At 47.6% G+C, this 27,092-nt stretch overlaps 1 protein-coding gene and 1 long non-coding RNA gene across 10 annotated transcripts in view; one reads left to right on the top strand and one right to left on the bottom strand.

Annotated features, from left to right (window-relative positions):
* The first annotated feature begins 1,869 nt into the window (after window positions 1–1,869).
* Window positions 1,870–27,092, top strand: part of DNAI7 (dynein axonemal intermediate chain 7) — an 81,382-nt gene continuing 56,159 nt past the window's right edge. For 2 of the 5 annotated variants that reach the window (XM_081926951.1, XM_081926947.1), the window contains exon 1: window positions 14,773–14,894. In XM_081926951.1, coding sequence (XP_081783077.1) covers window positions 14,784–14,894 — 111 coding nt within the window. In that variant the 5' untranslated portion in view covers window positions 14,773–14,783. Of the gene's footprint in view, window positions 2,001–2,369; window positions 2,525–3,394; window positions 3,516–14,772; window positions 14,895–27,092 lie in introns of those variants that run through there. The other 3 variants (XM_081926948.1, XM_081926950.1, XM_081926949.1) reach the window with 3 other exon arrangements.
* On the bottom strand, window positions 14,547–26,840 carry LOC309378866. Of its 5 annotated transcripts, none has more exons than XR_014172223.1 (4): window positions 19,327–20,146; window positions 18,195–18,274; window positions 17,709–18,075; window positions 14,547–14,678 (listed from the first exon to the last, which is right to left on the bottom strand). It is a non-coding gene; the product is annotated as an uncharacterized lncRNA (long non-coding RNA). The 5 variants fall into 5 exon arrangements; XR_014172221.1 differs by lacking the exons at window positions 14,547–14,678; window positions 19,327–20,146 and adding exons at window positions 20,283–20,400; window positions 26,313–26,840 and having other exon boundaries at window positions 17,660–18,075; XR_014172222.1 differs by lacking the exons at window positions 14,547–14,678; window positions 19,327–20,146 and adding an exon at window positions 26,313–26,837 and having other exon boundaries at window positions 17,660–18,075.

Genomic DNA, 27,092 nt, shown 5'->3' with positions numbered 1-27,092 from the left:
CCATGCTTCAACCCGCACTCTTAAACTACAGTTCCCAGGATTCTTTGACTGTTCAAAGTGTTAACTAGAGTGCTTTAAATGTTTGGTGTTGACGTGATTTTTAGGCTGGATTTGTCTCTCTCTCCTTTTCTGGAGGAGAAAGAGGACAACATTTTTTTACATGTCTAAAGTTTTCCAGGTTGGTTGGTTGGTTATTTAATTTCTGTACCTCTTAATATATTAAAAATATCTGTAAGCAGCATATAAAAAAATGAAAGTTTAAACATTACAAAAACACACCATTATATATAAAAATGTTGCATTAATACAAAGTTACCAGTATATATATATTAATCAATATCAGCCCATTTTCCGCCTGAAACATCCTTTCTCTCAGCTTCCAGGTTTTCACCTAGGGTCCCCAAACCCTCTCAGCTCACCCACAGAAGTCTCACAATGTGAAGAACTCCTGGAAATGGCAGACATCACACTAGTCTCTCATTCTAGACTTGATTTTTTATGGGCAGGGCCCAAGGTATATGGCAGGCTTCCTCAAACTCGGCCCTCCAGATGTTTTGAGACTACACTTCCCATCATCCCTGACCATTGGTCCTGCTAGCTAGGGATCATGGGAGTTGTAGGCCAAAAAAAAAATATCTGGAGGGCTGAGTTTGAGGAAGCCTGGTATATGGTACTTCCTCGGGCTGCTCACAGCTGCTACCCATTCAGCTGCACCCATTCACCCAGTTCTAGGTACAGCAGGTTTACGGAGTTTCCCAGGGGGTTAGGATGGGGAAAGTCCCCCACCCAGCTGTTTCTGCAACCTCTCCTCCTCCAACCATGTAAATACCTCCCTCTTGATTTTCAGTGACCCCATTTTGGCTGCAACCCTGCCAGCACTCGCAGTCTGTGTTTGCTATTAGAAGGAATTACGCATTTAAATTAAACGCTGCTCCACATAGCAGCATCAAAAAGACAGGTCCCTGCCCCGAGGCACTTGCAATCCTGCAATCCCAAGAGGGAGGGCAGAGGGATGGAGGAAATTGAAGGGAGGGAGAGAACGCACATTGTATTCAGGACATAGAATTGTAGAGGTGGAAGGGGGACCCCAAGGACCATCTAGACTAACCCGCTGCAATGCAGGAATCACTGCTAATATTTGCAACTTATTTATTAAATTCATTAGCCATTTTGGGTTCAGGTGGGTGATCTATATACAATCAAAACGGTGATTCATCTTTAATTTACAAACGTCATTTCGTTGTGCTTTTTACATTTTGCAAGTTACTCTGGGAATGACATTGAAGAGCCGGGATTGCGGGTGTAACTCTGAAAATTATGGGAGAATTCTCAAGAAATCACCACTGGCTAAATTCCATCTCCTCCCCACACAAACCCCAATTGCTGAAACAGGAAAAGAACAAAAACAGATCTTGAGAGGCACAATTGCTAGATTGCAATGCTGGAAATCCCTCTCTCTCACCCCTTCATGCAATCTTACGCATCCCTACTTTGAAGTAAACCAAACCCAAAGGGGTTTACTTCCAAGTCATTTTGATTAGAGCGAGAGGTTGCCGTTCCAATCGGGGCTCTCCACCCCAAACCCATTTGCTGCTTTCAAAAAGAAAATAAAGAGAGCATTAGGATGCACCATTTGTTATGAACACCAAGACAAATCAGTAAGGCTTGGCAGGTAAAGCCCTGGGATTTGGTGCAATTTTCCAAGGCATGCCAAGCGACTTGCTGCAGGCAGCCAGCTAGCTAAATAGGTAGGCTGCACTTACGAAACACCTTTGCAACCCATTACAGCCTAATACACAAACACACACACAACACAGCTGACTGCACCGCATACATAGGTACACACAGATAAAGATTTTGTAACACGCCCTTCTTCCTCCTCACCAGCCAATAACAGAGTAGGTGCCTGTTATTTTGGAACCTGCCTTGGGCAGAGAAGTTGAATTGTATGTACGTCCTGGAAACAGCAAAAGCATCAAGGGCTGGAGACAGAGAGAGGGGTAAGAGGGTTGTGTTTTTGTGTGTATGGGGAGGGGGGACCGTGTACAAAGGGGGGAGGGTATTTGGGGGCAGTGTATAATTATTTGCCTCCCCCCAATGTTTTCTGAAAGGCCTGAATGCTACATTAATGATTACTGGCTGTTAAAACCAAGGGGTGGTGGTAGTTATTCCAGAAGTATTAATTCAGAGTATTTTTTTTTAAGAAGTGGCATTATGCTTCATCATTTATGTAACGCATAAAACACTGACGTTGTAATTCATTCGTCTATCTGTAAATCCAGTCTCGGATCGCCTTATTGGTTTTATGGTATATATTCTGTTTGATCAGCATCCTTTTAGTTCATCGGATTTTGTAGGATAATTATCGGAGTTCTGTGCAGCGGTCCGAAATGCTTTACAGGGTGATGTAAATGGATCTCGCATACGATCAGTTTCAATTCTGCATGGCTGTCACATTTCTCGGCAAAAGGGAAGAGGGGAAAACCACACACGCACCATCCTTACCTCGTGTGACTTGTTCCTGGTACGTTTTCGCGTCATTTATAGTTCCCACAGCATTTAAAGGTAACTGTTTGTTATTTACATCATCTTGACAGATCGCCACTTTATTCACCAACACGGCATGCTCCTCCTATAGACAAACTACAGTCTTTTTAAAAACCCCAATAACCTGCTTCCCGGGTGATTTTTGGTGCCTTCAGGCCGTCGTTCATCCGCTGTGATTTATTTTGCCATCGTCTTTTATTAATAATGACAGGTCGGGATTCTTTTCATTTTGATAACCCACCGCTAAAGAAACAAAACAAAAACCCCCACAACCATCACCTGCCCAGTTCAAAGCAGCTGCATTTTTATTTTTATTTTTTAAAAAACGCATTTTAGAAGTGCCAACTCGACCGTCTGTGCGTGTTTACTTGGAAGCAAGCCACCCCCTCCGCCCCGCCCCGGCGCTCAGCGGGTACTGGGAGGGCAGCGCGGAAGCTGCTGCAGCATGCCTATCAATTACTGTAAAAAAATAAAATTATTTAATATATATATCTCAATCCCTCCTTGCTGCAAGCCCGGTTTGCAACGCACGCTTACTCGGATGCAAAACCCCCGTGCGTGCAATGGAGGCTTGCTTTGCTCCCAAGGAAGCGTGCAAGCGGTTGGCAGAGCTCCGCCGTTTTATATAATCGGGTCTGGTGCATCTAGACGGCGCGCGGCTGCTGCTGCTGCGCGAGGGAGAAGCGAATCTTGCAGCAAGAATCCCGGGCTGCGGCTCCTCTCCAGCCCCGCCCACCCCTCCTCCTCGCCCCGCCCACTCCTCCTCCTCCCTCCTCCTCCTCTGCCTGATCAGGCCGGAGAATCGAGCCGCCGAGGGCATCGATGGCTCCCTCTCTTCCACACTCTCTCTTTTAAAGCGCACCCCTTCATCCTCTTCTCGGCGCTCGGCAGCGCCAACCCCGGCTCCGGCCATTTCGCGCAGCGGCGGCGGCGCCTCCGGAGAGACCCGGGAAGAGGAGGAAGAGGAGGTAGGTGCTCCCCAAGGGGGTAGGGGGGTGCCTTCTCCAGAGGAAGCCCCGGGACCTATTCGCACCCCGCGGGAAAGTGACCCGGGGTTCAGGGGCGACTCCCACCTTCCCCCCCTCTGCCCCAGGACCTAGTGGCAGCCGCGCCTTCAGAAGCCTCGCCTTTCCCTGCCCCGGGACCTAGTGGCATCCCGGGATCAGCCCCCCCCCCAGGTCTACTGGCACTGATTCGGGGGTTTAGTCGCCTCCCGCCCAGCTGGCTCTGCCCCGGGACTTAGTGGGCAGCCCCTGCCCGCCCCTGCCCCGGGACCTAGTGGGAGCCCTTTCCCGCCCCGGGACTTAGTGGGAGCCCTTTCCCGCCCCTGCCCCGGGACTTAGTGGGCAGCCCCTGCCCGCCCCTGCCCCGGGACTTAGTGGGAGCCCTTTCCCGCCCCTGCCCCGGGACCTAGTGGGCAGCCCCTGCCCGCCCCTGCCCCGGGACTTAGTGGGCAGTCCCTGCCCGCCCCTGCCCCGGGACCTAGTGGGCAGCCCCTGTCCCGGGACTTAGTGGGCAGCCCCTGCCCCGGGACTTAGTGGGCAGCCCCTGCCCGCCCCGGGACTTAGTGGGAGCCCCTGCCCCGGGACTTAGTGGGCAGCCCCTGCCCGCCCCGGGACTTAGTGGGCAGCCCCTGCCCGCCCCGGGACTTAGTGGGCAGCCCCTGCCCGCCCCGGGACTTAGTGGGCAGCCCCTGCCCGCCCCGGGACTTAGTGGGCAGCCCCTGCCCGCCCCGGGACTTAGTGGGCAGCCCCTGCCCCGGGACTTAGTGGGAGCCCCTGCCTGCCCCGGGACTTAGTGGGAGCCCTTTCCCGCCCCTGCCCCGGGACTTAGTGGGCAGCCCCTGCCCACCCCTGCCCCGGGACTTAGTGGGAGCCCTTGCCTGCCCCGGGACTTAGTGGGAGCCCTTTCCCGCCCCTGCCCCGGGACTTAGTGAGCAGCCCCTGCCCGCCCCTGCCCCGGGACTTAGTGGGAGCCCCTGCCCACCCCTGCCCCGGGACTTAGTGGGAGCCCCTGCCCACCCCTGCCCGGGGACTTAGTGGGAGCCCCTGCCCACCCCTGCCCCGGGACTTAGTGGGAGCCCCTGCCTGCCCCGGGACTTAGTGGGCAGCCCCTGCCCGCGACTTAGTGGGGAGCCCCTGCCCGGGGACTTACTGGAAGCCCTCCCCCTTCGGCCGCCCCTGCCCCAGGACTTAGTGGCAGCCGCACCTTCAAAAGCTTCGCCTTTCCCTGCCCCGGGACCTAGTGGCATCCCGGGATGAGCCCCTGCCCCAGGTCTACTGGCACTGATTCGGGGGTTTAGCCGCCTCCCGCCCAGCTGGCTCTGCCCCGGGACCTAGTGGTATGAAGAAGCCCCCCACCCCCATTCGCCTCTGCTCCGGGACTTAGTATCCCCCGCGAGAAACAGCCGCGCCCTCTCCCGGCGTTGGGACTCGGTGGGCTCCCTGTGCGAAGAAGCCCCCGAAGCCAGCCGCTTCTGCCCCCGGACCTAGTGGCATGCTGCTACTGCCGCCCGCGCCCTTTCACTTGGGTCTTTCCCCTCCCTGCTCTGCTTGTCCTTCATTACGGGGCTTGTTCCCCCCTCCCCTCGTCCGTCTTCGAAGGAAATAAACGGGGGGGGGGGGAGAAAATGAATGAGAAGGGGGTGGAGGAAAACACACGCACGCGATGGTGACTCTTCCTTGTTTCAAAATGGCAAAAGTGGAAACATTCAAAAAGTTAGACATCTTTTCCTTCTCTCCTCCTTCCTCCTCCTCCTCTCTACTGCAAAGTCTTTCCTGGTAGTTCAACTTTCCTGAGATTCATTCCGGCTCCCATATAGGGCGGCGGGGATACTTTTTGGGTGTGTTTTTGGTGTGTGTGTGTGGGGGGGGTCTGCCTTCCTTCCCCGCCACCCCTAGAAGGAAGGAAGGGAGGGACGGAGGGGACCTTCGTGCCCCTTCCATCCTGGATGCGCCCCACTTCCTCCTCATCCCTCCCGGACATTGTTCCTCTGCTGCGTGGGGTCCCCCTTCCTGGAAAATCTGCCTTCCATTTCCCCCCTTGGGGGGCAGTATTTTGCAAATATTCCTTTTGTGCTTCTGTCTGCTCTAATCTGTCGGAACCTTCATGCTTGCTATGTACACCCAATGAGATTTTATGTAGTCTCTTAGGTCCATCGGGAAAGGAGAGAGACCCTCCTGATACCCCAGGGATAGGGGGTCTTTTTGATCTTAAGGCATGAGACTCTTAATCTCAGGGCCATGGGTTCGAGTGGCTGCGGAACCCAGCCAGATGAGCGGGGTATAAATAATAAAGTTGTTGTTGATGAGCGGGATATAAATAATAAAGTTGTTGTTGATGAGTGGGATATAAATAATATTGTTGTTGATGAGTGGGATATAAATAATAAAGTTGTTGTTGATGAGTGCGATATAAATAATAAAGTTGTTGATAAGCGGGGTATAAATAATAAAGTTGTTGATGAGCGAGATATAAATAATAAAGTTGTTGATGAGCGAGGTATAAATAATAAAGTTGTTGTTGATGAGTGGGATATAAATAATAAAGTTGTTGTTGATGAGTGGGATATAAATAATAAAGTTGTTGTTGATGAGTGGGATATAAATAATAAAGTTGTTGTTGTTGTTGTTACTATTATTTGAGCCTCAGGTTAGGCAAAAGGCTCCTGCACGGCAGGGGCTTGGACCGGATGATCCTGGGGGTCCAACTGTATAATTCCATTGTGGGTGGAGTAACAGACAATAAGTGGGTGGGACCAGAGGCAAAAGGGGGCGGGACTGCCTTATACTCCACAAGCTCATTTGGCTGAGTGTCCTCTGCACTGACCGGCAGCTGTTCCCCAGCGCATCAGGCAGGGGTCTCTATAACCCCCTACCTGGAGATGCCTGGGATTGAGCCTGAGATCTTGTACCTGCAAAACCACTGAGAGATGAATATGAACAAATTTTGGGGATGAGTAGTTTAAACTTTAAACCAAACGAAATTTAGTTTTCTATATAGTGGTACCTTGGTTCTCAAACACCTTGGTACTCAAACAACTTGGAACCCAAACACTGCAAACCCGGAAGTAAGTGTTCCAGTTTGTGAACTTTTTCTGTGTTACGCGTCCGTCTTGAGTGTTATGCTTCCGATTTGAGTGTTACGCTGAGGTCTGCTCTTTATTTTACATTTTTACGGCTCTTTTTCGTTTTGTTTTGCTGACTGTGTGGAACCCAGTTCAACTACTGATTGATTGTGTGACTGCAGCACATTGTTCATTACGTCCATTTTATGGATCAATGGTCTCGTTAGATAGTAAAATTCATGTTACGTTGTTGTTCTAGGGGTTGTTTTTAAAAGTCTGGAACAGATTAATCCATTTTGCATTACTTTCTATGGGAAAGCGCACCTTGGTTTTGGAACGCTTTGGTTTTGGAACGGACTTCCGGAACAGTTTACGTTTGAGAACCAAGGTACCACTGTATTGGGCAAATCTAGATGCCGAGTAGTACTGAAGACCTTGTGGATGTGCCATTTCCCTGTTCTTGTGGCGAGTGGCCTGCCTGCTGCTTGCTGTAACCAGAGTATGCAGGGTGGTAAAGGTTTTTGCGGAGTCCCTGTGGTTCATATTGGAGAGGTCCTGAGTGCTGGATATGCAGAAATGGCCATATTGCCAGTGGGGGAATTCCTGAGTGGTTAAAGTTTCCCACCACCCTGTCCATAGATGGCTTCTGTAATGTTTATTAACGTTCTGTAACTATTATTTCCTATTTCTTAAATGTGGCAAGCTTGGCTAGGATAAAGTATAATCCGGCAAAGCAGCTCAGCCTGGTGAAAAATGTCTGCGTAGCTCTAAAGCTCACCTGCGGTATTTTTAAAGTCTTGCGCAAGAAAAGACACTGTCTCATTGCATAGGCATTGTGTGAACCAGGTTTGGATGTGTTTGTTGTGGCAGCTCCAGTCCTTGCACCTTCCAAAGACTGCTGGATGTGGTTGTGGAACCTTTGTGGCACGTGGAACCCATAGAGTTGGAAGGGACCCTGACGGTCATCTATCCCAACCCCTTGCAATGCAGGAACCTCAGTCAACACATTCTAGAGTTGCAGGGATGGAGGGAACTTATGACCCTCTTAGATGCCCGTTGGATTCTAGCTCCCATCATCCCTGGCGACTTTAGCCAAGATGAACTTTAGCCCAACTTTAGCCAAAAAGAACTGGAGAGTGTCGTATTAAGCGACCCTTGTTCCAGGCATCATAAAGGTGTTTTCCAGCACAACTAACATTTTCTTCCAATTCTTACGGTGTCTTCCTGAGGTTTTGGACCACAACTCTCATGCGCCTCAGCTGGCATGCCCAATAGTCAGCCGTAATCACACATATTGAAATGTTTTTGGATGTCGATTTTTGTGTGGATGCAGATGAATGTGGGACTGTCACGAAGAGATCAGTTATGATGGGCAACTTCCCCTGAAAAATGCTTTGCCCGCTGGTATCTATTTTCAAACCTAGACAGCATCTTAAAAAGCAGAGACATCACCTTGCCAACAAAGGTCCGTATAGTAAAAGCTATGGTTTTCCCAGTAATGATGTATGGAAGTGAGAGCTGGACCATAAAGAAGGCTGATCGCCGAAGAATGGATGCTTTTGAATTATGGTGCTGGAGGAGACTCTTGAGAGTCCCATGGACTGCAAGAAGATCAAACCTCTCCATACTGAAGGAAATCTGCCCTGAGTGCTCACTGGAAGGACAGATTGTGAAGCTGAGGCTTCAATACTTTGGCCACCTCATGAGATGAGAAGACTCCCTGGAAAAGACCCTGATGTTGGGAAAGATGGAGGGCACAAGGAGCAGGGGACGACAGAGGACGAGATGGTTGGATAGTGTTCTCGAAGCTACCAGCATGAGTTTGACTAAACTGTGGGAGGCAGTGGAAGACAGGAGTGCCTGGCGTGCTCTGGTCCATGGGGTCACGAAGAGTCGGACACGACTAAACGATTAAACAACAACAGCAACAACAACTTTCTTTCTTTGTACAGATTCAAAGGAATATAGGGTTGTATTGGGGCCATGTTGTCCATGCACAGAGCTCAAGCTGAGGCTCAGCAGGTCTGCTTAGTGCACAGGTGAGCTGGCTGCACACCTTGCAACATGTGCCAGAATTCTCTGCAACTTACAGAGGTTCCATCAAGAGTTTTATCTGGCAGGCAAGTCCAAAGCAGAAACGGTTCCTTGAAGGCTGAAAAACTGAAAAGCATTTGGCTGGTATCTTCAAGTTTGGAAGTGAGAAACATCGACTTTAATCCCAGTTTATCCTGTACTGGCTTTGGGGAACCGGCAGCCGCAATGTGTTTCCGCCTAACCTACGTCACGTAATCTGTTATGAATTTATTAAAAGCTCTGCTGAGTAAGTTTTATCGGTCTGATGAAGAAAGAAAATAGGATGTTTTTCTCTGTTAGATTAGCACCTAAACCAAGTAATATGGAATTTGTGAGTTTCATTTAATTACAGCAGGCGCTGTATCATAATAATGATGTGTTTCTCAAGTTCAAAGTACAAGAAGAGTCCTCTTTGGTATATATTGGCTCATAAATTACCTAACTAGATAAAAACGGACTTTAATAGGAGAGAACATGACAGCCAACAGCAGCCCTACAATAATATTGTTTGAAGTCGTAAATTTAAAAATAGGTTTTGCCGGTGCCATCAGAGTAAATGCATTTTTTTTTACAGATAAGACATTCAACATTCAAGTGTTCATGATAAAAAAGTCAAGTAACTTGATAGAAGTTTGTGTGTGTGTGTGTGTGTGTCAGTGATAATGTTTGAAAATTGTGTTTTAATTGTGGTGGTGGTCTGATTTACTATAAATTGCTGTGGAATCTTTTCGAGTGTAAAGTGATATACAGCATTATTTTGTTGTTCTTTAGTGGTTTAGTCGTGTCCGACTCTTCGTGACCCCATGGACCAGAGCATGCCAGGCACTCCTGTCTTCCACTGCCTCCCGCAGTTTGGTCAAACTCATGCTGGTAGCTTTGAGAACACTATCCAACCATCTCGTCCTCAGTCGTCCCCTTCTCCTTGTGCCCTCCATCTTTCCCAACATCCGGGTCTTTTCCAAGGAGTCCTCTTCTCATGAGGTGGCCAAAGTATTGGAGCCTCAGCTTCACGATCTGTCCTTCCAGTGAGCACTCAGGGCTGATTTCCTTCAGAATGGATAGGTTTGATCTTCTTGCAGTCCATGGGACTCTCAAGAGTCTCCTCCAGCACCATAATTCAAAAGCATCAATTCTTCGGCGATCAGCCTTCTTTATGGTCCAGCTCTCACTCCCATACATCACTACTGGGAAAACCATAGCTTTAACTATACGGACCTTTGTTGGCAAGGTGATGTCTCTGCTTTTTAAGATGCTGTCTATGTTTGTCATTGCTTTCCTCCCAAGAAGCAGGCATCTTTTAATTTTGTGACTGCTGTCACCATCTGCAGTGATCATGGAACCCAAGAAAGTAAAATCTTTTACTGCCTCCACTTCTTCCCCTTCTATTTCCCAGGAGGTGATGGGCCCAGTAGCCATGGTTTTTGTTTTTTTGATGTTGAGCTTCAAACCATATTTTGCACTCTCCTCTTTCACCCTCAATAAAAGGTTCTTTAATTCCTCCTCACAGCATTACTAGTTATGTAAATAGCTCTAATGTGATTCCTGAACCTGATTCAGTGAGTACACTGGCCTTGGAATCAGGAAACCATGGTTCAGATCCCTCTTACTCACATAGGCCATGGTGGAGCTGCCTTTAGTTAATTTCTGTCACTTTCGAGGCATGTTGCCAGGGGCTGTGCTTCTGGCCAATGCTCTCAATACGGCAAGCCCACAACTTATGAACATTTAACTTGTGTGCATTCAGCTTTACGCGCATAGCAATTTTTTTTTTTTAAAAAAAGGGTATTGGAAAACTGGGCAGGGATCGAGGAAAATTGACTTTGGCAACCCCACCTGGCATTGAACCCAATGTGTTTTGATAATAAGCAATTTTTTTTATTTTTATTTTTATTACGTTTTCAAATACACAAGCAAAAGTATAGAGTTCACATAGAAAAGATAAAATAAACAGATAATAAAAAAGAAGGAAAAAATTCCACTTTCAGAAATATTTTTACATAACCAATCGGACTTCCTCACATCTCCCATACCATGCATTCTTTACCATTAGAGTGTCAGCAAATTATTACCTTTTTTCACGTCTTAATTTGTACCTTTCAAATATTTTAAATTTAAAATACTCTTTGTCAATTACTTGTACCTTTAATCACCTTTAGTAATACTTTAAATCTCTTCCTTTTCTTACTTTTAACTTAATTTCCTGTTTCAAAAATCTAATCGCTGAAGCCAAAACTTCCAAATCGTGCAGTTTTTAGCATTCGTACAACTTATAGTATTTTTGTAAATAGTCCTTAAATTTTTTCCAGTCCTCCTCCATTGCCTCTTCCCCCAAGTCACGGATTCTGCCAGTCATTTCAGCCAGTTCCATGTAGTCCATCAGTTGCATCTGCCACTCTTCCAGTGTAGGTAGATCTTGTGTCTTCCAATGTTTGGCAATAAGTATTCTTGCTGCTGTAGTTGCATACATAAAAAGTGTTCTATCCTTCTTCGATTTTGGCTTAAGGTTTGATTCCTGGAACACAGCCCCTGCATGAGCTGCAGGCTTACTGTACAATAAATGCCTCTGCTTCTGGCGCCTGATGACATAGAATAATAGAATTGTAGAGTTGGAAGGGACTCAAAGGGTCATCTAGTTCAACCCCCTGCAATGCAGGAATCTCAACAAAAGCATCCCTGACAGATGGCCACCCAACCTCTGCTTGAAAACCTCCAAGGAAGGAGAGACCACCACTTTCTGAGGGAGTCCGTTCCACTGTCAAACAGCTCTTACTGTCAGAAAGTTCTTACCGATGTTTATTAGGAATCTCCTTTCTTGTAACTTTAAGCCAGGCATAGGCAAACTCGGCCCTCCAGATGTTTTGGGACTACAACTCCCATGATCCCTATCTAACAGCACCAGTGGTCAGGGATGATGGGGGTTGTAGTCCCAAAACATCTGGAGGGCCGAGTTTGCCTATGCCTGCTTTAACCCATTCCAAAATAAAATAAATATCAATGGGATTTAGGGTTGGGGAAAGAGAAGGTTGCTTGCTGTCTCCCTCCCTTAAATCTTCTGATTCAGAAAGTCCTTGACTTTATTTCCTGAGGAGGGGGAATCTGACGCCAGGGTACATTCATGGCAGCCGCTTGGCATCTTCCCCCCAAAAAGGGATTCGAGAGCACATAATCACGTAATATTTGAATGTGCCGATTTATATGTACAGGTTTGGATTTAGGCATCATTTAAATGCCATGCAATACAACTTGCCATAGTACGTAAGGCTGTGTCTGCTGTCTAGATGTCCACAGTTGGAGGGCAGTGCCCCATCTCTCACTCCTTAGTGGACGTCCTAGACTGAACAGCCCTCCAAGCAGTGTGTACCTTCAGATAGAGGACTGTCCTCTGTAAAGGAGGACACATGGCTGCCCTTATTTCACTGCAGTCTCCCATGGTAATGACTTTCCTATTATTATTATTTATTATTTAGTTGCTGTATCTTGCCCAGGGCAACTATAAAAGCGACTTACAACCAAACAGCCACACAGATTTGTCATGATGTGAAGTGATTTAACTGATGACATGAATACCAACAGGATTGGGGGTGGGGAAGAGAGAAGGTTGCTGCTCTCTCCTTCCCTTGGCAATTGTTGGCTCAGTAATTTTTGGACACTAAATGTATTCATGGAATTATAAAGGTAAAGGGACCCCTGACAATTCAGTCATGAACGACTATGGGGTTGCGGTGCTCATCTCGCTTTACAGACTGAGGGAGCCGGCATTTGTCCACTCCGCAAACAGTTTTTCCGGGTCATGTGGACAGCCGCTTCTGGCGCAGTGTAACACTGACACCAGAGCAGCGCATGGAAACGCCGTTTACCTTCCTGCTGGAGCGGTACCTATTTTGGTGTGCTTTTGAACTGCTAGGTTGGCAGGAGCAGGGACCGAGCAATGGGAGCTGAGGCTCATTGGTTTAGACCACAGTGTCACCTGCGTCCCTTATGGAATTTTAGGGATGGTGATTTAACTTCTCCTGAACAGGTCTGGAAAAATACTTGAAGGTGGTCAGTTATATACTTGGAATCTTAAAGTAATTTTTCCCTGTGCACTGAACTTGAATTCCTGCTAGCCATTCTTTTTGGATGTGTTTGAAGCACATCTCTTGCATTATCTGATCTGCTGTGGCATTGTTGCCCCGACATGCTCCTTGGCGTAGTGAGATGACCAAAACTTGAGTTTGTGTCACTTGGCCGTTGCCTTTGGAGGTCATCTGAATGAATGGCGGCAATTTGGCCAAAGCTATACAGTGCCATCTGCCAGTTACTTTGATCTCCACTACTGAGACTGTTGAATTTTCAGTTGTACGTGCCATTTTCAGTGAGATTGAGTGTGGCTGGATAGCAAACACTCTTTTGAACGCTGCTGTTCATACAGTGGTACCTCGGGCTAAGTACTTAATTCATTCTGGAGGTCCATTCTTAACCTGAAACTGTTCTTAACCTGAAGCACCACTTTAGCTAATGGGGCTAACAGAGCATGATTTCTGTTCTCATCCTGAAGCAAAGTTCTTAACCCGAAGTACTAGTTCTGGGTTAGCAGAGTCTGTAACCTGAAGTGTATGTAACCCGAGGTACCACTGTATGTACAGACCGTGCCATGTATGTGCATGCTCTGAATATTCGAATATTGCATTGTGAATCTCATGCTTTACTGGCTGAGCTAAATGAATGATAGTCGAGTTTAGTGAGCCCTTTGGTCTGGAATTCTGTTCCGTATTTATTTACTCTAATTATGAGAGAAGTAGCTCAGCCGTTTATAGTAAAAAGAACAGCAAAGAGCCTTGTGGCTCCCTGAAGACTAACAAATATGGGACAGCTGCATATTCCTGCATTGCCAAAGGGTTGGACTAGAGGATCCTCAGGGTCCCTTCAAACTCTATCATTTTATGATTCTATTAAATGCCACTCAATCTTTCTTGGACTTCAGGGAGGAGCAGGTTGCCCCATATGGTGGAGACCCAATCGCCTTCTGCTGGGCCATGCCTGCGGTTTGGCAGGAGTGAGGGTTCGGCAAAGTCAGGCCTTTGCAGCTGCATTGGTGTGAGTGCCAGACACGTTTTCACAGTGTGCTGGTGCAACCCGGACCTTGCTGCCGCTTCAGCTCTTCTGGCAAGTGCAGGAGGCCATTGCTGTGGCTTCACCCCACTAGGTGAACCACTCTTATGTTCAGATACATTAGACGGGGAGCAGGATGGCGTATATGAGGGTATCGGAAATTCAGGTTTTTCTGATACCCTCATATACGCCATTCTGCTCCCAGTCTCATGTATCTCAACGTAAAAGTCCAGTCAGAGACCAGCTTAGCTGTATAATACTGTTGGACAATATATCGATAAATCGTCCAAAACTGGTTTCAAGTCCATTGTAATATTATATTGTAATATTACATTCATAAATTGAATATAATATTGTAATATTATATTCATAAATTTTGCCCTGACAATATATCGCGAATCACTCTGTGTGTGTGTGCTTTGCAAAAATCACGATGCAGGAAAAACCGTGAAGCCGGCCAATGCCTCTACAAAGTTGCATCCTTATTTCAGACATGGTGATATATCAGTATATCACAATGTTTAGCTGGTGATATATTGTGATGTTGAAAACCAGATATTGCCCATCCCTACTGTACAACCCTAAAAGCAAAATAATTGCAATGGCCGATTAAACAAGGTGACGACAGAAACATCCCAGCATTGGTGGTGTAAGGAGTGCAATCAAAAATCCACAATCTCGATTCAAGACCCAGCTGACATAATTCATAACTGCCTGATGAATTGCAGTTCATCCCCCTGGTGCTTTCTTTTGAAGTTATTTTGTGTCTTGGTATACCGAGAGGCCTTCCTGGTTTCTGGAATATTGCCATTTCTGATGTTAGATTTGGAAAACAAAGCCATGCAAACCTTTGCTTATTTGACGGCAGCGTCCATTTCTTGTGGTTTCTGTGTCTTTGGACCTGCGAATAAAGGCAACGAGAAGAGTTACCTGTAGCCAAAGGGCCTTCAGTGTACCATTGAATAAAACCGGTATTTCTGCTTCATCTTCAACAGGCCTACAGAAGATGACGGAGTACAAGCTGGTCGTTGTTGGAGCTGGTGGCGTGGGCAAGAGTGCACTGACGATACAGCTGATTCAGAACCATTTTGTAGATGAATACGACCCTACAATAGAGGTAAATGATTTCCTAATAAGTGAATAAGAGTCTGCAAGGGCCTTCTCGGCTGTGGCAACCGCCCTGTGGAACGTCCTCCCACCAGATGTCAAAGAGAAAAACAACTACCAAACTTTTAGAAGGCATCTGAAGGCAGCCCTGTTTAGGGAAGCTTTTAATGTTTAATAGGTTATTGTATTTTAGTGTTCTCTTGGAAGCCGCCCAGAGTGGCTGGGGAAGCCTAGCCAGATGGGCAAGGTATAAATAAATTATTATTATTATTATTATGCAGGAATCTTGTTTTCTCCTTTTCCATCTTGGCTGGGCTCTCCTAGGATGCATTTAGCTCTTGGGTTTTGCATATGTTCATAATGATAACAGAGATAAAGGATTAACCTTTTTTTAAACCTTTAATCGTCTATTAATTCTTCACAACTCTCTGTCAAAGATGGATTGTCGATGTTCCTCTAAGCATGGAGCTGTGCTGTGTTTGTGCTATTCACAGACTTGGGCCCATTCATTTCAATGGCTCTGCTCTCGGTATAACTTACTTCCCTAACCACCCATGGACTGTGGGAGTCTTCTGGCAAAAGCCACTGGGGGAGGTGGCTTTTCTCACTGACTGACTTGCAGGGGACAAAAACGGTTTAACCCAGCAGCCTTCTTCCTTGAGTTGTGGAATTTCCCGAAACAGCTTCCGTGAGCAATGGGACTGCTCCCAGCATGCAAATATAGGGTGGAAGATTAAGGGTCCCCAAATGCATGTTAAAAGCGTGTTCCTGCATCTGGAACGCATGGTCTTTGGCAGGTGGGTGGGGACCTAGTACTGGGGCATGTGGGGTCTAGTGTGGTGCAATGGGTCAGCGCGTCTGGCTGTTAACCAGAAGGTTGGCGGTTTGTGCCCCACCCCCAGAGACGGCTGTGTGCAGGATCCCTGCATTGAGAGGGGCACGACCAGATTACACTTGGGGTCTCTTCCAACTCTATAATTCTATGAGTCTGTTGCCGGTTGGTTGGTTTGTAAGTTGCGTTGGGCTGCCCCGGGCGAGATAAAGCGACTGACAAATTTAATAAACAAATAACATAATTGAAATGGCCTGGCCTGTGGTGGGTTGCAACAGCAGCACTGCCGCCATAGGCAAATATGGTAAAAAAAAATGTTAAGAAAGGCATTAGTGCTCTGATGGTGTTTCCTGCTTGGCAGGGGGTTGGACTCGATGGCCCTTGTGGTCTCTTCCAACTCTATGATTCTATGATCTCCAAATGCAGGATTGAGTTAGAGGTGGGTCCCAGGTTTGAAACGGTTGAAGACTATGGATTTAGAAGATAACAGTGGACACTCGGGTTGCGAACATGATCCGTGCGAGATGCACGTTCACAACCCGCAGCGACGCGCCTGCGCACGTGCGGGTTGTGATTTGGCGCTTCTGCGCATGCGTGACCACTGAAACCCAGAAGTAACCTGTTCCGGTACTTCCGGGTTTCGGCAGGTGTGTAACCTGAAAAAACGCAACCTGAAGCAGCTTTAGCCCGAGGTTTGACTGTATAGCACTATAGTGGCTAGGTGCTGCCATTCCATGAAATGTGGCCTGTTTACATAACTGCTACACCAGGGGAACTGCTGGGTATTTAAAACACCCGGCCACTGATCCGTGTCACAGATTTGCGCCTGCTAATTGATATGCATAGATGCCCTTCGGCAAAGTAAGAGGGTGGTTGGTTGGGGTCTCGCACCCTGCTTGTGACCTTCTTGGAAGCTCCTGGCCGGCCAAGAACAACGACAGCTTGCTGGACTAGGTAGACCTTAGTTCTGATCCAACAAGGGGTGATCTTTGACTTCCAATTCTTAAGGCCCCATTAACAGGGTTGAAAATTGGTTAGCAACACCTGCTGAAACCCCAGAAAGCGGGGCGCATGTGGGAATTGGCAGGAATCCCTTAAGTCAGGGGATGGGACATTGGGCAAGGGACATTCTCATCGCCACCTGGAGATGCGTAGAACTGAAACCGGGACCTCCTTCTGCATGCAAAGCAGATGTTCTGCTGTTGCATCTCTGGCCTTGCCCAGAGTTTTCTTAATGTAGGGCTGCCATACCTCTGGGTTTCCCCCGATGCATCTGGGCATCGGGCTTCAAAATGGCGTCTGGGCGTTGTTGTTGTTTTCCCCCCTGAATTGGCAAAATGTCTGGGGAAACCCAGATATATGGCAAGTAGGGCGATTCTTAAAAAAACCCAAAACTTAAAAAATCCCCCCAAAGCCTAAAAAATTAAAAAAACAAACCACAACCTAGTTAATGGGAGTTGCTAGCAATGTCAGTAGTTCAATCTTTGAGCAGGGAATGGAGGCATCTTGCCTCTATTGCACAGGGGAGTATTGAGGTACCGTAGGGCGAGAACCTCATATAATCATTGAGAATTGTAGAGTTGGAAGGGACCCCAGGGGCCAATGCTAACAATGCCCTGTCATTTTGCCTCTTGCAGCCACGCTACTGGCAGAGTTGTTCGCCTTTGTTTAATTCACATCCAGCCTCCTTTCAGAATAAGATTATTTCCAAGGCATCCTACAACACAGGCAATAAAAACAAATTCAAAAGACTTGGCATGAAAGAATTTCAAAACAGAGCAGCTGGCAGAGAGGCAAATAAGACTTAATTGTTTCTTTAAAAAAGTCTGGCGGAACAAAAAAAAAAGGTTTTAATAGCATGTCTGAAGACGGCATGAGAGGTATCTTTTGAATTGTGAGAATACATTGTCAGGCGATTATGTATTTTAACGTGTTATGCTTTTAAATTAGCAGAGGGCAGACGGTGGAAGAATAAGTGAATATGGCAAGAACCTTCAAGTAAAGATATAAAAGAGGTGATCCTTGGTTATGAGCGCTGGGGTTTTGCAAGGTCATCTGTCGTTATCTTTGAAGAATAAGTTTGAATTACTGCTGCTTTCTGGTCCTCCTGTAGCCTTCAATCTGTCCAGGGAAGTCGGATAAGTTTTCGGGTTCCAAAGTCCTTCCAGATCTTTTGGGCTACAATTCCCATCAGCTCCAGCCAGCACTGCCCAAAAGATATGCAGGGCACCCATCTGGGAAAGGCTATGGCATTGTAATGTGGTAACCAAGGGATCGAGCAATGAACCGAGTTCAAGTCCTGCAGCTGATCAAAACTTGCTTGACGGCCCTTGGCAGGACCGTCTCTTCTAGGCTTGTCCTACAAACACAGGAGGATGAAATGGTAGAAATAACTAGTAGAAATAATGGTAGTTGGTCTGCTTGTTGTGGACCATTTTGCAACGAGTGTTTGCAGAGCTGGCAGATGAGCCAGCTTACCTTCTTGGCAGGTGAAGACTGAGCAGGCAAGCCATTTTGCTCCTTGTATAGAAATCCAACATTGCTTTACAAGCAGCCATCTAGATAGAGAATGCAGATAATAATAATAATAATAATAATAATAATAATAATAATAATAATAATAATAATTTATTATTTATACCCCGCCCATCTGGCTGGGTTTCCCCAGCCACTCTGGGCGGCTTCCAACAAAGTATTAAAATACAGTAGTCTGTTAAACATGAAAAGCTTCCCTAAACAGGGCTGCCTTCAGATGTCTTCTAAAAGTCTGGTAGTAGTTTTTCTCTTTGACATCTGGTGGGACGGCGTTCCACAGGGCGGGTGCCACCACCGAGAAGACCCTCTGCCTGGTTCCCTGTAACTTGGCTTCTTGCAGCGAGGGAACCACCAGAAGGCCCTCGGCGCTGGACCTCAGTGTTCGGGCAGAACGATGGGGGTGGAGACACTCCTTCAGGTATACTGGACCTGTGTTGCTAGGCCAGACGAGCTGCCTGCTATCCCACAGTAGCCAAATGGACGAACACAGAAAGTTGCCTTATACCGATTCGGACCATTGGGCTACCTAGCCCAGTAATATAATAATAATAATTTTATTATTTGTACTCCGCCCATCTGAGTGGGTTGCCCCAGCCACTCTGGGCGGCTTCCAGCAAATATAAAAGCATAATAAAACATCAAACATTAGAGAGTTCCCTATACAGGGCTGCCTACAGATGTCTCCTACAAGTCATGTTTATCTGTTGGACATCTGATGGAAGGGTGTTCGTTGAACAGGGAGGGTGCCACTACCGAGAAGGCCTCTGCCCGGTTCCCTGTAGCTTCTCATCTTGCTGTGAGGGAACCTCCAGAAGGCCCCCGGAGCTGGACCTCAGTGTCCGGGCTGAACAGCAGGGGTGGAGACGCTCCTTCAGGTCATTTAGGGCTTTAAAGGTCACCCTGTATTACAAGGCCTCCTAATCAAATGCAAGCAAGTTTGCGTCAAAGATGGGAACAAATGCGAACGGATAACTGGAGGTTTTTATCACCTTCCTAGCAGCCTTGAGCTGGAGGATTTCACACAATGGGCTCTTGATAGTTGAATGAGTCGCTGACTTTTAAGTCATCCTCCTACCTCATTCGTCTTTGTCCCTTCAAGCCTCGCTTAGGGGAGGGCTGGTCTGCGTTATTTCAGCAAAGTAAGTGGATTAAGGACCTGAGGTTTGAATTCAGATTGACACCTGACTTTCTCACAAAGGCGACGATGCCAATTTTCCTCCCGTTTCTTACATTATAATCCCACCTGAGAAGCTCAAGGTGACTTGTGTGGAATTGGTCCCATTTCATTTCCATGACAACCGTGAGAGGCAGACTCTTTCTGGCCCCCGAGTCACCCACTTAACCCTGGGCCCCGTCTAATGCTTTGTTCCACTCCCTCTTGAAGATCAGTCCCTGAGTGATCTTATATGATGCTTAAATAGATACCACAAGTGGTTAAAAATAATAATCTCTGGAATGGCGTTTCCTCTTCCGGAAAGGGCATCTAGAGGAAAAATTAAAGGAGTTACAAGTCAATCTGAGGCCCAATACAGCGGTACCTCGGGTTACATACGCTTCAGGTTACATACGCTTCAGGTTACAGACTCCCCTAACCCAGAAATAGTACCTCAGGTTAAGAACTTTGCTTCAGGATGAGAACAGAAATCGTGCTCTGGCGGCGCAGCAGCAGCAGGAGGAGGCCCCATTAGCTAAAGTGGTGCTTCAGGTTAAGAACAGTTTCAGGTTATGAACGGACCTCTGGAACGAATTAAGTACTTAACCCGAGGTACCACTGTAACAGGATTATTACTGGTGATACACTGATAGGGATAATGAGTCAGAGAGTTGCTTTCTTACAGAAGATTGGGTTTAAGCCCCATGTGGGGCAAAAGATTCACGCATTGCAGAGGATTGGACTAGATGATATTATTATTATTATTTTTAATTTATTATTTATACCCCAGCCACCCTGGGCGGCTTCCAACAAAGTACCGTATTAAAATACTTTGGCCCTAGGGATCCCTTCCAACTATATGACAAAAGCCTCCTGACCTGCGTAAGATGTTCTGTCGTGATTTTTCGCATGCAATCAACTCCCTTTTGGTGTAGATTCATAGCAGGGTGAGAGAGGATAGAAGAAAAGCGAATGCCAAATTCTTTCTTCAGTGAGCTGACGGGCGTAAAAAAGAAAGAAAAAAAGTGAAAGCTCTTGGAGACGGATATCTCTTTATGTATCGTATTTTTCGCTCTATAGGACGTACTTTTTCCCCTCCAAGAATTAAGGGGAAATGTGTGTGCGTCCTATGGAGTGAATGTCGGCTCCTTGGCATCAGCGATAGCAACGCGAAGCCTCCGAAGTGCAGAGGGAGCACTCCTTCCGCACTCTGGAGGCTTCAGGGATGGCCGCCTGAAGCGTTTGGAGCGCAGCGCGAGTTCCCACTGTGCTCCGCAGGCTTCGGGTTCCTTTTGCTGAAGCGGGAGAGCAAGACTCTCCTGGCTTCAGCAGAGAGGGAGAGCTGCACAGCGCCCCTTCAGCCAAGCAGGAGGAGAAATGGAAGGGGCTCCGTTTCTCCTGCCGCTTCGCTGAAGGGGTGCTGAGCAGAGAGGGGGAGAATTTTTCCCCCCTTGTTCTCCCCTTCTAAAACAAGGTGCGTCCTATGGCCCGGTGCATCCTATAGAGCGAAAAATACGGTACCGCTGACCCTTTCACGTAAGATGTGAGTGTGGCAGGGGCCTAGTAATTTTTAAAAATACATATATTTATAACGACAGCTATACAGAAACAATAGCAGCAAGCAACAAAACCCGGCAGGACGTGAAATCTGCATTCTAGCAGGACAGCTGAAATGAAAACCAGCAGCCCAAGTTCACAGAGTGCCCTCTGCTGGTCAAATGGCTCTCTTGCTTCACCCAAAGAGAGGCCCGCGGTTTTTCTCAAGCCTCTGGATGTGACAAACCCCCTTGGCTGGTGAACCCAACAGGAGTTTTTTTCTTGGTTATCTGCAGGTTCCGCCTTTCTTATTAAACAGACCAACCCCAACGAGGGCACAGAGTAGTAGGAATTTATCCTACGCAAGCATCGTGGCATTGAGCGATAACGGCTCACGCGAGGGTGTGACCAAAAGTGCTGTGTGGGGGTGCAGAGTGCCACTTCCTTGGTTTGTGTGACCAGTGTGTGTTTGTGTGTGTGTGTGTGTGTGTGTGTGTTGCCTCTCCACCCACAGCTTTTGGGAGCCTCCCCAGTGATGCTGATGCTGGACCCCTTACCTGGCGTCTCACCTGGGTGACCTGTGGGAGGTGTTGGGTTTCCTACCATCCTGGCTGGAACTGAGGTGGACTTGCGTGGCTAAAGGAAGCGAAGGAGTGGGGGAGACGCTGGGAAGGGCTGAGTTGGACCCATTTATCTTTGCGCCTTTTTTTTTTTTTTTTTGTACAGTGGTGCCCCACAAGACGAATGCCTCGCAAGACGAAAAACCCGCTAGACGAAAGGGTTTTCCGTTTTGGAGGCGCTTCGCAAAACGAATTTCCCTATGGGCTTGCTTCGCAAGACGAAAACGTCTTGCGAGTTCCTTCGGGTTTTTTCCCCCTTTCCCCCCCTTTTCCTAAGCCGCTAAGCCGCTTAACAGCTGATTGCTAAAAGCCGCTAGACCGCTAATAGCGCTAATCCGCTAAGCTGTCAATGGGCTTGCTTCGCAAGACGAAAAAACTGCTATACGAAGAGCCTCACGGAACGAATTAATTTCGTCTTGCGAGGCACCACTGTATTTGAATTACTTTTTAAAATAAATCAAACTCTGCCTTAAGACGTAAAAGCCACCTTTTATATATATAATTTTTATTAAATTTTCTGTTTTACAATTTAAAATATTTTACATCCTTACATACATGACTTCCCTTCTTCTCTTTCCATGGTTCATTTTTCATATCATAAATCCCTGCATATTTTACAAAAACTATACCATTCAGTATTCCGCTATTGCATCCATCACAACTTGTTTACACTGTTGAATTTATCTTAATGCTGCTAGCATTGTCAGCTGTATGCAATTATTTCCCATATATTCAACAAACGTTTTCCAATCGTCTTTAAATGTGTGCTCTTCTTGTTCTCTTGTTCTATATGTTAAGTCTGCGAGTTGTGCATATTCTGTCAACATGCCATCCTTCTTTGGTTGGGACCTCACTCTTTTTCCATTTTTGGGCTAACAAAAGCGTATATAGTTGCATACATAAATAACTTATTTTTTTTGGACACCTGGGGAGATGTAAAAGCCATATTAATGTAACCTGAGTTACCCGAGGGTAACGTAAGCCGAGGTGCTACTGTAATTCATTTGTACAGTGGTACCTCTGGTTGCGGACGGGATCTGTTCCGGAGGCCCGTTCGCAACATGACAAGCCCGCAACCTGAAGCGCTGTATCTGCACAGGTGCGTGGCGCGATTTGGCACTTGTGCGCATGTGTGAAGCACGATTTAGCGCTTCTGCGCATGCGCGAGCGACGAAACCCGGAAGTAACCCTTTCCGGTACTTTCGGGTCGCCGCGGGACACAACCTGAAAAAACGTGACATGAAGCAAACGTAACATGAGGTATGACTGTAATTATAAAATGCACTTGATTATAACTGCAGCATCGAAACAATTAGTACGTCAGTAATGGCTACAGCTAAAAATGGGACGCGGATGGCGCTGTGGGTTAAACCACAGAGCCTAGGGCTTGCAGATCAGAAGGTCGGCGGTTCGAAACTCCACGACGGGGTGAGCGCCCCTTGCTCGGTCCCAGCTCCTGCCAACCTAGCAGTTCGAAAGCACGTCAAAGTGCAAGTAGATAAATAGATACCACTCTGGCGGGAAGGTAAACAGCGTTTCCGTGCGCTGCTCTGGTTCGCCAGAAGCGGCTTAGTCATGCTGGCCACATGACCCGGAAGCTGTACGCCGGCTCCCTCAGCCAATAAAGCGAGATGAGCGCCGCAACCCCAGAGTCGGTCATGACTGGACCTAATGGTCAGGAGTCCCTTTATCTTTAATAGCTAAAGCCGTTGCTGTAAAATGTAAAACCAGCATCTGTCGGAGGCAGACTGAGACATCTTGGTCGGGGTGGGCAACTGGGGGCTGAATGCGACCTTCAGGCAATGCCGCTCCCTGACCCCCACGTCTCTCTGGCCTGGCATACCCCCACATTGAGTTCTTATGTGGGGCTATCCCAGGCTGGAGAGACGTGGGGGTCGGGGAGGGGCATGTGTCCTTGAACTGGGATCATTTTTACTGACTCTCCGGTTTTTAGGATCAGCTGAGGGGGCTTCTTGGTAGTTCTCCCGCTCCTGGAAGTGTGGGGAACCATAGGGCAGCAGAGGGTTTTCTCAGTGGCAGCCCCTGAACTGTGCAGCTCCCTCCCTAAAGAGATGCCTCTAGGGTGGCTCAGTTGGTTAGAGCATGGTGCTGAGAACGCCAAGGTTGAAGGTTCAATCACCGTATGGGATGGCTGCATAGTCCTACATTGCAGGGGGTTGTACTAGATGCCCCTCATGGTCCCAGCTCCGTGATTCTTTGATTTTCGCTGTATGGCATTTGCCATATGCTGGGAAAATGTACCTCTTTACCATGGTGTTCCACAGCGAAAGTATTTTGTTTCGTAGGGCCCGCCTCTGGTCAACTGGCTTTACCTGTTTTTATCGTTGCAACTGTTCTGTTGGTGTTGTTTGCACGTTGTTTCTTCCATTGTGCAATCGGCCCTGGGACCTTTATGGTGAAGGGTGGGTAAGAAATCTCATAAATAAGGCTTTCAGTTCTCCTGGATGGAGAGAGGTATATGTAGAAATCTGTGAGCTTGTAGTGCGTGCTAGTCCTACTCCGACCCGCTGATGTCAATGGGCGCTCAGGGCCATTAATTTCAGTGGGTCTACTCTGAGTACTGAACTCAGTGCCATTCCGCCTGGGGCTGATAGGAGTCGTAATCTAAATTACCTGGAAGGCAACATATTGCCATGCTATGGTTGTCTCCCGCTTGGACTACTGCAATGGCGCTCTATGAGGGTGACTTGGGAACTAATCCAGAATGTGGCAGCTAGATTGGTGACTGGGAGCAGTCACCAGGACCATATGATACCCGTCCGAAAGGATCTAGATTGGCTCCAAGTACAATTCAAAGTGGGACACAGGTGGCGCTGTGGGTTAAAGCCTCAGCGCCTAGGACTTGCTGATCGAAAGGTCGGCGGTTCGAATCCCTGCGGCGGGGTGCGCTCCCACTGCTCGGTCCCAGCGCCTGCCAACCTAGCAGTTCGAAAGCACCTCCGGGTGCAAGTAGATAAATAGGGACCGCTTACCAGCGGGAAGGTAAACGGCGTTTCCGTGTGCAGCTCTGGCTCGCCAGAGCAGCGATGTCACACTGGCCATGTGACCCGGAAGTGTCTCCGGACAGCGCTGGCCCCTGGCCTCTTAAGTGAGATGGGCGCACAACGCCAGAGTCTGTCAAGACTGGCCCGTACGGGCAGGGGTACCTTTACCTTTACCTTACAATTCAAAGTGTTGGTGCTGACTTTTAAGGCCCTAAAGGGAAGCTGTTAATGTTTAATAGACTATTGTATGTTAATATTTTGTTGGAAGCAGCCCAGAGCGGCTGGGGAAGCCCAGCCAAATGGGCAGGGTATAAATAATAAATTGTTATAAATTATTATTATACCTGGAGGAGAGTCTCCACGCCCCCCACCCATCGTTCAGCCTGGACATTGAGGTCCAGTTCCAAGGGACCTCTGGTGGTCCCCTCTCTGCGATAAGTGAAGCTACGGGGAACCAGGCAGAGGGACTTCTCGGTGGTGGCGCCCACCCTGTGGAATGCCCTCCTGTCAGGTGTTGAGAAGCAGGTATACCTTTAGAAGACATCTGAAGGCAACCCAAGTTTTAAATGTTTGATGTTTTTTCTATGTGCTGGAATGTGCCCAGAGTGGTTGGGTTGGGGCAACCCAGTCAGATGGGTGGGGTAATAATAATAATAATAATAATAATAATAATAATAATAATAATAATTTGTACCCTGCCCATCTGGCTGGGTTGCCTCAAACCAACCACTCTGGGCAGATTCCAACAAAAACCAAAAATACACTAAAATGAGAGGATTATTATTATTATATTGGGGAAGGGTGAATTGGGCAAATTCAAGAAACGCAGGGATCGGCCTTGTTGGTCCATCCACCTCAGTGCTGGCAGTGGCCTTCCTGGATTTTGGGCAGGGAGCCTCTCCCAGCCCTAGCTGGAAATGCTGGATTGAACATGGGACCTTCTGCATGCAAAGCAGGATGGCCTGCCCTGAGCTCTGCTGCTTCTGTCTGTGGCTGCTTACCATGAAACGTCCATGTTCAGAGGCCTGTGAATGCTGGATAACCAGCATTGTTGTCATTCCCTGCTTGTACCCTGAGTCTACCAGCTCCACCTGGTATGCAGGATGAGACCCTCCCTGCCCACAGACTGTCTCGCCAGAGTGGTGCATGCTCTAGTTATCTCCCGCTTGGACTACTGAAATGCGCTCTGCGTGGGGCTACCTTTGAAGGTGACCCGGAAACTGCAATTAATCTAGAATGCGGCAGCTAGACTGGTGACTGGGAATGGCTGCCGAGACCACATAACACTGGTCCAGAAAGACCTACATTGGCTCCCAGTAGATTTCCAGGCACGATTCAAAGTGTTGGTGCTGACCTTTAAAGCCCTAAACGGCCTCGGCCCTGTATACCTGAAGGAGCATCTCCACCCCCATCGTTCTGCCCGGACACTGAGGTCCAGCGCTGAGGGCCTTCTGGTGGTTCCCTCATTGTGAGAAGTGAGGTTACAGGGAACCAGACAGAGGGCCTTCTCGGTAGTGGCACCTACCCTGTGGAACACCCTCCCTTCAGATGTGAAGGAAATAAGCAGCTATCTTATCTTTCAAAGACATCTGAAGGCAGCCCTGTTTAGGGAGGTTTTTAATATTTAGTGCTGTATTGTTTTTAACACTCGATTGGGGGCCGCCCAGAGTGGCTGGGGAAACTTAGCCAGATGGGCGGGGTATAAATAATAAATTCTTATTCTTATTCTTATTTTATTTAATTGTACCTGCCTTTCAGCTGCTGGAAACAGAATGCTAAAACTAGATGGGTCTTTGGTCTGATCCAGCCATGGTTTTCCTTGGTGCTTATGCTCCTTCAGCTCAGAACTAGGCCTGCTGTGTGTTTTTATTTCCCTGAGACGCCCTCCCAGGAGCTCTCACCCCGGCACTGATTCCCTTTCTCCGCTCCTTCTGCCTGCAGTGGAAATGCTCTGAAAAAGAACAAGACCGGTCACGTCATACCCGTGAAATGCGCAAGGAATTATTGTAGGTGTGCCATGGGTGAAAGGACTCTGAGATCTTGGCATCCGCCGCTCTGATCCGTTTTGCTCCGTAACTTTTATATAATTGCCCCTCTGTTCTGGTTACATAATCAAGATTGCATTCAGCACGGAGCAAGCAAGATAAAATAAAAATAAAATCTGCTTCTCACCCAAGCTCTTGTTGCAACCGTGGGAAGAGAGGTGGCTGGAATGTCAGGACGCTACTTCGTCCAAACACATTTTTTTCTGGACAATTAAAGCGTGTGGAGGATGGTTGTGTGCCTTGCTGATGGGATCAGCACTGCTGCAGTCCTGACCAAGAGGGACAAGGACTTTTTGTGTGTGTGTGTGTGTGTTTATTTTTTTTTTAAAGATACAGATTTGCAAAAGAAATAACATGGCATAACTGAGAGTGAGTTTGCTGGCTGGCCAACTCTGCAAAAGTACTAGGAGAGGTTAGATAAGGTGCAGGCAAATGCAGAACGGAATAGTGGGAAACGTAATCTGGAATATCTAAAAGTAGCA

This window comes from Podarcis melisellensis, assembly GCF_964234715.1.
Source record: "Podarcis melisellensis genome assembly, chromosome: 10".
NCBI lineage: Eukaryota > Metazoa > Chordata > Lepidosauria > Squamata > Lacertidae > Podarcis > Podarcis melisellensis.
Note: the sequence above shows the minus strand (reverse complement) of the source record. Positions and strands in the feature narration are given on the sequence as shown.